This window comes from Mya arenaria, chromosome 4, assembly GCF_026914265.1.
Source record: "Mya arenaria isolate MELC-2E11 chromosome 4, ASM2691426v1".
NCBI lineage: Eukaryota > Metazoa > Mollusca > Bivalvia > Myida > Myidae > Mya > Mya arenaria.
In genome coordinates this window covers 57118844-57129132 of record NC_069125.1, presented here as the reverse complement: position 1 = coordinate 57129132, position 10289 = coordinate 57118844, and the positions used below count along the sequence as shown (strand labels likewise).

Here is a 10289-nt window from a genome sequence, read left to right as displayed (position 1 = left end):
AGATCGATTTTAGGCAATAGAGATGAGTAAAGAGTAGTCTACTGTTTGACTTGGAAACCCACAGGAACACGACAATTACCAAAGCAGAAACTATATAAGATCAACAATGACCCTTATTTGTGATGGTCAAGTTTTTGAGCCCAAATCCTGTCAGTATTTCAGTTCATACACAAACAATGATTTGCAATGCTGATAAGCTCTTGCTGAAGTTCAGCAGGTTCTTGTGACATATGCGAAGGACTGCATTGGATACTTGAGTAAATGGGAATATTCAAAACAGCCTTTGAACAGGAATATTTCGTCGTTCAGGGATAAACTGAAATGCATGAATCTTAGCTTGTCAGTTTGTCACATTTAAAGGGACTTTGTTATCAAATATTAAAGTATTGTGAAATGAAACCTCAATGCACAATTAGTATGTGGAGATCAATATCATTAGAGGTCATACATGAATGTATCATAATCTATAGTTTTAAACGATTCTAAAGACACTAAGTACACTTACTACGTAATGTTTAGCCATTTTGAAACGCTTTATTTCAAATGAACAGAAAATACAGAAAATGACATTATTTTTTTTTAAATGTGTATCCGATTATTTGTTTAAATTAATACAAAAATGATTGTTTTAAAAGCCCCATTTTTTATAAATAGAGCAAAACGTATTTGAAACAGTTTTTCATAATGTAGTTGTTATAACTGAATTTGATCAGGTTATTAAGCATTAAAAACGATGCTCACTTTCAATAAAGTATCTATTTCTTAGGTTAATTTTGATTAAATACCATTAAACAATAATTAAGTTATCACTGGTAATTTTAATACATTTAACGTAACGCGTACATAAGATATCCGATATAAAAATAGTTATCTCACATTATTCGGACATCAATCGGAAATTCTTATATTATAAATTGATATATATATATATTTTAATTCTTTATTTATTTCTAACAGTTGGGATACTTAAATGAATCTCATAGAGAAAAAAGCGTGGTCGAAATTAAATATTTCAGTCGAATTTTATCGGTATAAATCATTGCCAGACAGTGTTAGAAAAAAAGTGATGACAAAAACAATCCTTTTTTCAACTCGTACAAAATTCCGCTCAATAAAACATTCTTAATTCATCGTATTTTGTGCAAGACGTATGTTCCAGAATGTTCCAAAATGCTCTATTCTTTCACTTTAGGTTGCAATTGAAGTAAATGTACGACTTAAGTGTAAAATTAATAATAACAATACGAAGAAATTTTATTCAATATACAACACACTACATATTTGAAATATGCCAATATCAAATTAACATAATACAATAAATAGGTTTTCTATATCAAGATGTTAACAACTGTATTTATATAATTCAATATACTTTTCTAAGTACATCAGCTTTGAAATTTTTATCTGTTGTATACCTATTATTAGGATTACTTCCGCTTGTAAATACATATTCAATTAAGAGCAAATGGCCCATGATCGAAATCAAGAAACTGTTCGTAAATAAAATCAATTAAATTATTAAACAAATGAAATTCGTCTTTATTACATTATATACTTTTAAGCAAAATAAAAAATAATAAAAATGCATTGGCATGTTGCAGAGTAAGAAAAGTAATAAACATAATAGAAGTTCTAGTTACTTTGTGAAAAATCTACATTGAAAATCACACTGACAAATTATAAAACATTAACGTTTAGAAGAACTGTTTTTCATTACTACTATTAGAAACACTATTGATCCCGTTTTCAGGAAGGCAATCAAAATATATATTAATGTAGGTTTTTGTCAAATTCGTGGCACCGAACTCTTCAAACTTTAGGGCCGAAGGTCTTCACAAGCTTGGCCGTATGGAGCTGGCCATCCAAGTATGAAATCTACCGCCTTGTCCGGTATCCAAGATAAAATCCGGAAGTAGACATTAGCGTCGTTACCAACAATATAGCGTTGCTGTGGATTACGGGACAACAGTGCATGCGTCATAGCATCTGCGACCATCTGAGGACGGGTACTGACGTAATTGCCAGCCATCTTTATGCCATCCAGTACTATTTTCAGAAATGTCAATAAACATAATGAGAATGTATTATCAACATTGTTTATTCAAAATCAAAAAAGAAAAATAATTTATCAGCAAAAATAATAACTTAACGAAAATGATCATGAAAAAGGTTATCAACTGATCTTACGGTATTTGCATATTCGTCCACCGTAGACGGTCTGCAATTCCGGTGAAGCTTGTTTGTACGCCGACTTCACCATGTTAGCTATTCTGTTCTTGTCTGTAATGTTTGTATTGAAACCGCCTGGCTCAATAGTATGAGTCGTGACTCCAGAGTTATAAAGTTCACGTCTTCCCAGATAAAAAAAGAAAATAAGATTGAGGAAGTAGAACATTTTTAAATTCAGAGACTGTCAGACAGACTCAATTATAAATGATGGAATGGTTGATTTAACTATTTAGTAAGAATTATACTTATCATTACGAGCAAAATAAAATATTTAAAATGTAATACAGATTTCTACTCACCTAAGACATACAGTGAACATTTTCAAAGCCGCCTTTGACGTCACGTACGTTGTTATTCCTGGGTAAGCGCAATGTGAAGTAACGCTGCAAACGTTAACGAGTCGACCTCGTGACTTTCGAAGCATGGGAAGAAACTTTTGGGTCACAAAAACGGATCCGAAAAAGTTTACATTAAACACGTGTTGGAACTCCTCCATGGAAGTCCACTCTACAGGAGCAAAGGTAGGCATTACGCCTGCATTGTTCACTACGCCCCACAAGCCTGGAAAAACAAAGAAAGGTATAACACATTCTCTGTTTCACCGCAACCTACAAGCTTAAATGTATAAAGGTATGCGCCGAAGCTGCTTTTTTTACAAACGCCCAACAGACAATAGTTCATTGTTCAGATAAAACGCCTGAAATAGACAGGCAATTTGCACCTTCAGTATTCACCACGCCGTACAAATCTGGAATAGAAAAAGTTAGTGTTCACCCAACAAATCTGAAATGGAGGAAGATCACAAGTTGTAAAAGCCTGAAATATTTAAGGACACCTGAAAACAATGCCAAAACTGTTTGCATGACAAGGGTAGACAATACAGCTGTATAATTCAACACACCTGGAATATTCGGTCAAAACCTACTACAATCATGGAATAAGCAGTTCAGTATTACACCTGTCTGGCTCATCTTGTTCAGCTTGAAATATACAATGTTTATCATAATACTTGTATTGTTTAAAGTCTGGATTATTCAATGCGTTAATTGTTTCAAAATCCAAAAGAAAATTTCATCAAAGATATAAAATTTATGACCATTAAAAAACAACTGGACCAGGAATGCGCGATTGAAAGAATTTGCTAATTGACTGATAAATGAACAACTACATCATTCAATAGGATCATTTAATTTCCGATTTTTGTAAGACTAAGATATTTGACATTGATGGCGCCTGATTTCAAGATACAGTTATGAAAGAATTAGTTACAATACCATTTTCATCGAGGTTTTCTTGAACGAACTTCAAAGCTTTAATTACTGTCTCTTTTACAGTTATATCGATAACAACGGTCTTCAAACGACTGGAGGTTAATGCGCGTAAATCGATTGCTCCTTGTTCCGTGAGGCAACCAGCAAACACCTTCATTCCTTTCGCATCAAGAGTCTTTGCAAGAAGATTCCCAAATCCCGTGTCACATCCCGTAATAAAAACGGCTCTCGTTGTGATGCTGGTAATCTCCTTTCGAGACAAAATAATATTGAAAACCACAAGACATATCGCTAAGAACACAGCGAATATAGCGAATATTGAGGCAACAAGAAACATCGTTTCGAAAAATCTTTATAATTGCGGTACGTGGTTGTAAATGAAATGATTTCAAATATATTGCAGTCAGTGTTATCAGATATGATGATGATAATAGGTGTCAAAAGAAACAATTCGGTACGCGATATAGTTATCAATTTGAGAGACAATTACATTTTCCTAAATTAAGAGTACACACATTGTAGTACGAGGTTCGATATGAAAAGCTTTTGTACAAGAAAAGTACAATTCCTAACTTTGAAGCTGTATGATATCTAAACAAATAAATATTATATGCAATTTGAAAAACAAATATGTGTACTTTTGGTGACCTGGTTCTGCTAGTGATAAATTACTGAATTTATTTCAGATGGAAATAAAAAAAAATAATACAAAAACATGCATGCTCAAACATGGTAAATCTTACCTGACGTTTATTAAAGCTTCACTCTCACAAATTAACCATTTTAACAACTTTTTTTATTTTGTCTTGGAAAGTGCATTTTTGGCGTAAATATCTGCAAACCAATAATATAAGATTGCTGACAAAAAATCCGACCGTAGATTTTCATATTTCCGTTCGGAAATTAATGATTTATGGTTACTAACGGTTTAAGAAAAACACATAAAACATCAATTTTTGAACTTAAATATAAAAATCTGCGATCTGATTTTTTGTCAGCAGTCTTATATATCTGGTTTACATGGATTTTTGCAAAAATTGACTAGTTTCAAGAAAAAAAAAGTTGTCAAAACGTTCTGTGAGAGTGCAGCTTTAATAAAGCTTTATGATATTTCTACATTTTGTGACACTTGTTTAGTGTCTTTTGGGTCCTTACTTCGTTGCCACTTGGTAAATTGGTTTAGGTATTTGAATCAAAATTATATTTAACGCTGTCCTTAAATGATACTAATGAACTCACATGATGTTTGTCATCAAGTAAACAAATATTTATCAGATGCTAGCGATACAATGCGTCTGATAACAGCTCCAGACGGCTAGACTTGATAACCAAGTTTTTCAGATGTTATATTATCTAAGGATGATTGTGATAAATGATTATTTTCCTGAAAAAGTTATAGTTTTTAACTCGTCAGTCGCGAAATAACCACGCCTTTATAGCTTATATTCTTCATTCAAGATCGCTTGCAAATCACTCATGTAATAAGTGTTCAGGCTCATGCGTCCGCCAGACAGATTCCCTAAATGATTTTTATTTCGAATTGCTCTGACAATATTAAAACTTTGAACTTTGACAAAACAGACAAATTTCCATTTAAAAATTAACACAACCGCCCAAAATCCAATTAGTCAAAAATTGGTACTAAGATTAAATAATTAGAGAAAATATAAACTAGGATTGAGTCTCATATAATGTCTGATAAGTTCCCTAAGTCAAATCTCAATCTCAGTCTCAACTCATTTTACCACATAGCATCAAAAATTATTAAAAATCATGATTTTACACATTTTATCATTGAATGTGTTGTAAAGATTCCAAGGGAAAATTATTCTACAGGCAAAATTGTACTTGAGTACAATTCTTTGTTGTTGTTTTTTTTAAACAATTACATTTTGCTCTAGAATAAGTTTTCTTTAAAATGTTGACAAAATCTTTTTACGTATGAGAAAGTGCGTTTTCAAAATGTATAAAAAACAACAACATTTTAATCATACTTATGTGGTAAATGAGTTGAGATTGAGTCGAGATTTGACTTACGTATTTTTGTGACATTGGGGCATGGAATCGTCAGATCTTCTTTATGACATGTTAAAATAATTAACGTGCCGAGGTTAAAAAATGGGACGGTTTAAAAAATTTAACATAATATAGTTCATTTGTTCTTAAATGTAAAAAGGTTCCCACAATTAACAACATGAACTACGTTTAATAAAGTAGCCTGTAGGATTTCTTTGGGACTGTCTGTATGCATATTGCTTGTATGTCTGTTTGTATGTCTGTTTGTCTGTCAGTCTCTGTCGATCTGCTTGTCTGCCATTCGATCTAAGAGTATTTCTTTTCTCTAAAAAGCACAGTTCAACTAACCATTAATGCAGCATCTTATATCTCTATCTCCAGGACAGAGGCCAGATAGATAGAATCCACCAGTACATGGCAGACTGTCCCACTTGCACGTTCCACCTCTAACCGAACAACGAGATCCAGCGACGCCTGCAATAATCAAATAAAGCATTATGAAACATTGACATAAAAACATTTTACTGCGTACAGTAACGCCGTTACAATAAAGCATTATAGTGAAAAAACCCCACATTGGTTGCCTGCGTATTGCATCGTGTTACTGATTAAACCACATTCATATTGAAAAAAGAGAAGGGGACGTTGTAGTTGTGTTTTTTAACCCGAGTGGTATGTATTTGACGAATACAGCTGGATATATGTAAAGATGTCGGTTTAATAGTTTAACTTTCATTTTTAGAATATCTGCGCTTGCGCGCAGGTAGTCTTAAGACCGCAAAATCCTAAGAACTTCTTTTCATGTCATTTTAACCCATTTTTTGTATCAATGCGCTCTATGTTTAGCAGAATGACGTCGACACTATAAAAATAGATTAGTTGTATTGCGGTCTGAGTATGAGTTCTTGCTTGCTCGGGTATTTCCGCGCTGTATTTCTGTATTCCGACGTTTTATTTATAGCAGAAAACAACTATTTTTAGATCGCTATACGTATGAGATCGATGTGGGTCAAACTAATGGAGGCTTTGCAGCCCTTTTTTATGGCAAATTTGGGTCCGATATTCGGCCCCATTCCCCACCAATAAAGTGTATATTTTTCCCCAGTTATTGTCAAAAATTCCCCTTTCGTTAAAATATTAAATCACCACTTATTAACATGTTTAAATAATATGTTTGACATCAAAGTCGGGAATAGGGAAAATACCGAATCGTTGCCGTTTTGTAACCACCGTTTTAACTGATTCAATTCAGTCATGGTCAATAGGCGCTTATGAATAATTGAACTGAAATCCTCTAGCGACCGGTCTGTATCAAGCAGCTGCTTTATACAAATGATTTCTGCACATCAGACAAGCGTCCAGCAGATGGTGATGAAACTACTGTCAAAACTATTTTCTAGCAGTTTACTTTCAATTATTTTGAGGTTTGTGTTCTCTTCGTTCAACATAAATAATTAATTTAATAATTTGCTGCTTTCCTAGGGCAAAATTTCTTCAATGATACTTCATATAAAAAATCCACTTCAAAGATATACATAATAGTAAAGTTATATAAATAATGTTTTTTTAATAAAACATACAACAATCAATGTCAAAAAGTGTTCAAAATCTTATAGTATCAAGTTTCTTAAGAAGAAGATAAGTTTCTTTTGACAATCAGTAAATAACAAAAAGAAAACCAAAATACATTTTTCTTATTTCTGATTGAAACATTATTTGCAGATAGCAAGGTGGAACTGATGCTTGATTAAGGATGGTGCCATCACCAGATCTGATCCAGAAATGAGCTATCTGCCGGACATGAGCCTGCTGCCACCCACTTCAACAGCATGTGTTGAAAGGCTTCTCGGTCTCTCGAACTCCCTTTGCACACCTGCCAGGAGCACACTAGGCGAAGAAAATCTAGAAGCTGTCATAATTACTCATATGCGGTGCAGAAAGAGACATCAATGCCATATTTGACATATTCATAATAAATAGGAGGGACATCAACCTGTGATATGAAAATTAATACACTATTATGTTCAGTTTTACTTCCTATTGCATCCAAAAACTTATTTAGTAACATGTATGATGATGGCCCGTTATTTCCCCTATTTGTGAAATTTAAACTGTCAAAAGACCCCGCCTTGCTTCCCCAAATTCTGAAAAAAGGGCTGCTTTAGTAGAAAGGTAACATAATGATATTCACTATAAATTTTGCCCAAGATGTTCCAGAAATTATTACCGACCACAAGTGTCCCATCGCCTGCAGGGTTTGCTATTATGACTTGGCGTGACCCTGAAACACGCGTATTTGTAATGGTGTGTTTTTGATATTACTTTTATGGGATAAGAAATAAAAATGATTGTCTGAATGTCAAAATAGTTGCATCTAAGGTTTCGCGTTGCTAAGGCTTCAAATACTATATGATCTGTCTGCTATACAATAACAAAATACTATTCTTTCTATTGACTTTTAGGCGTATACTTTTCTAATAAAATGTTCTTTTTTTAATAAAAGCTTCGTTCCGGTGTATTCTTGGCATAATTATAGACATTAGGCGTTCAATTTATATTAGAACACATGCCCTGATACGACAGTGATCGAGTTATGCATGCTTTTGGTCAAGAAAGTAGTTCGGATTAAACCTGTAAAACATCCAAAGAGTGCGAAGCAATCATAACAGCACTAGTACTATTTCTACAACGATACTTACATAAAACATAAATAACATTTATTTATCAATAAAACTTCAAAAAGCAAACTCATATTTTCATTTTTTAGAACAGACAATTTCCGATAATCTAAAAATAGTTTCTACATACATTAACTGACCTATAATCTAAAAATAGTTTCTACATACATTAACTGACCACATGTTTGTCCTCACCGCGGGAAAACGACCATCTGATAAGCTCTGCATTTTGAAGGGAATGATTGCTGAAGTTGTTCATCAAATAAAATTATTGCCCTTATACACTTTAAACGTGTATGTTTATAAAACTTGCCTATCGTATGATATCTAATCAAAGCACCGAAAATACATTAGAAGCGAATGAAAGGGGCATGCATTTTAACCTTAGATACATAGGGATGGGGGTACATCGACTGAAGTGATAAGCTGTGCATTTGAAGGACTTTTGCCTGAAGTTTTTACTGGAGATTGCGCTCGGTATATGCAAGAAAAATGTGTACAACATTGTTGCATTGGCATTTTACTAAAATCGACAAATGTTAGTTATTTAAAATTTGACAGCAAATGACTAAAGATTAATTATATATGTTAAAGAAAACAAAAAAATCATCGTTAACAATGTAACAACTACTTTCCGAAAATAATACATTTTTATTGCAGTCGTTTACAATATCGATAATTCCTTATTTTTCATTTTTCAAGAATAACTGCAGCTGATGTTAAACAATCATATGAGGCCTGTCCATTTTTGAAATAACGATAAACATGTTCAGGCATAAAATTCACATTATGGAATTTGACCGAGGAATGAATAATCATATCCAAAATTTAATTTAAGTTATATTGCTCCCAAACCTTTTGCCAGTTTAGAACATATAAATCCGCCATTTAACGCTAACACGAGACCGTCCTAGATATATTCCTGCTTTGTTTAACAGAATACTATACCGGATATAGGTTCACGAGCAATTGTTTGTCCAGGGTAACAATGTGACTAATTAATATTTCAATTTTGACTATATGTATCAGCGTAGTTCGGCGTCATTAAACATGTTAGAGATCTGGTTATGGAAATACTTCGATAAGATGTTGGAATATGTATCCGTGTAGCCAGAGTAAAACGAATTTATAATACAATAAAAACCTTAATTACCTCATAGGGTACGAGTTAAGCAATACGCAATAAGAATCAAAACAATTCAAAATTAACCTCAGCAATGTTACTGGCAAAAGGCAGTTTTAAAACACTTATTTATGTTACAAAATATATCATTTGTAAGATCGATAAGCTTATATCATATCAATAAAAGAAACATCTGCAATACCTTATACTGATATTAGGCCCTAGAAGTTTTGACAAAAGGCAATTTATCATTCACTACAACGTACATGCATGTATTAACCTTCGATTCACAACTGTCGCATACAAGAATTGAATGTTAACTTGACAAGATGGCAAATTATCGACGAAATGTAATCTCAATAGTGATTTTCACTAGTAGTGATACACTAATTACAAAATAAATACATTTAACAATTGTATTCCATTTACTTTCAAATACCGTCGCAAACACGACGAATAAACATAACAGCAGTAATATGCACCTCACCTTGTAGTTATTATAGGTTTCAATTATGACACCTTGCATCGTACAGTTATGAACCGTTTATATACATCTTTAAAACCACGATTTACCTGGAAAACATAATTTTAAAAACATAACACTTAACCACCATAATGTTGTTTATTCCATTCCTTTGTTGTATATCGGCACGTTTCTCATCTACACACCAACAAGGACTAGCAAACATTAACATTTCAATATATTCTTTAAATACTAAATCACTTTAACTAGATCGTATTGTAAATATTATGTTGTTTGCCTTCAGGCAAAATGTACTCATGTTTGATCCAAATGTAAATAATGTGCTTATCATATTGAATTATTTGCACGAACTATATTCATATGTGAAATATAAGTTCCGAAGGACACATGAATCAAAAACTATGCTTGATACATTATGTGCGAGGATTTGGAAACTGGTTACGGTAGGAGCCACAGCAACTTCCAGTTTTCTCAATTGGTTCTCATGG

The 10289-nt window shown here is 33.0% G+C and overlaps 1 protein-coding gene across 4 annotated transcripts; it reads right to left on the bottom strand.

Moving 5' to 3' along the window:
- Positions 1-1240: 1240 nt before the first annotated feature.
- Positions 1241-9967, bottom strand: LOC128232155 (retinol dehydrogenase 7-like). Of its 4 annotated transcripts, none has more exons than XM_052945552.1 (6): positions 9926-9967; positions 5865-5990; positions 3504-3750; positions 2529-2790; positions 2188-2351; positions 1241-2046 (listed from the first exon to the last, which is right to left on the bottom strand). In XM_052945552.1, the coding sequence occupies exons 2-6, from the start codon at positions 5865-5867 to the stop codon at positions 1817-1819; spliced, it is 906 nt and encodes a 301-aa protein (XP_052801512.1). In that variant the 5' UTR covers positions 5868-5990; positions 9926-9967; the 3' UTR covers positions 1241-1816. The 4 variants fall into 4 exon arrangements, with proteins under 4 accessions (XP_052801512.1, XP_052801515.1, XP_052801513.1 ...); XM_052945555.1 differs by lacking the exon at positions 9926-9967 and adding an exon at positions 9805-9828; XM_052945553.1 differs by lacking the exon at positions 9926-9967 and adding an exon at positions 7283-7687.
- Between the last annotated feature and the right edge of the window lie 322 nt (positions 9968-10289).

Coding starts and splice junctions, on each gene's coding strand:
- LOC128232155 (XM_052945554.1), bottom strand. CDS start 3,837: ATGTTTCTTGTTGCCTCAATATTCGCTATATTCGCTGTGTTCTTAGCG. Junction 2,791..3,503: donor AGAAAACCTCGATGAAAATG/GTATTGTAACTA, acceptor TTGTTTTTCCAG/GCTTGTGGGGCGTAGTGAAC. Junction 2,352..2,528: donor ATGTTCACTGTATGTCTTAG/GTGAGTAGAAAT, acceptor TTATCTGGGAAG/ACGTGAACTTTATAACTCTG.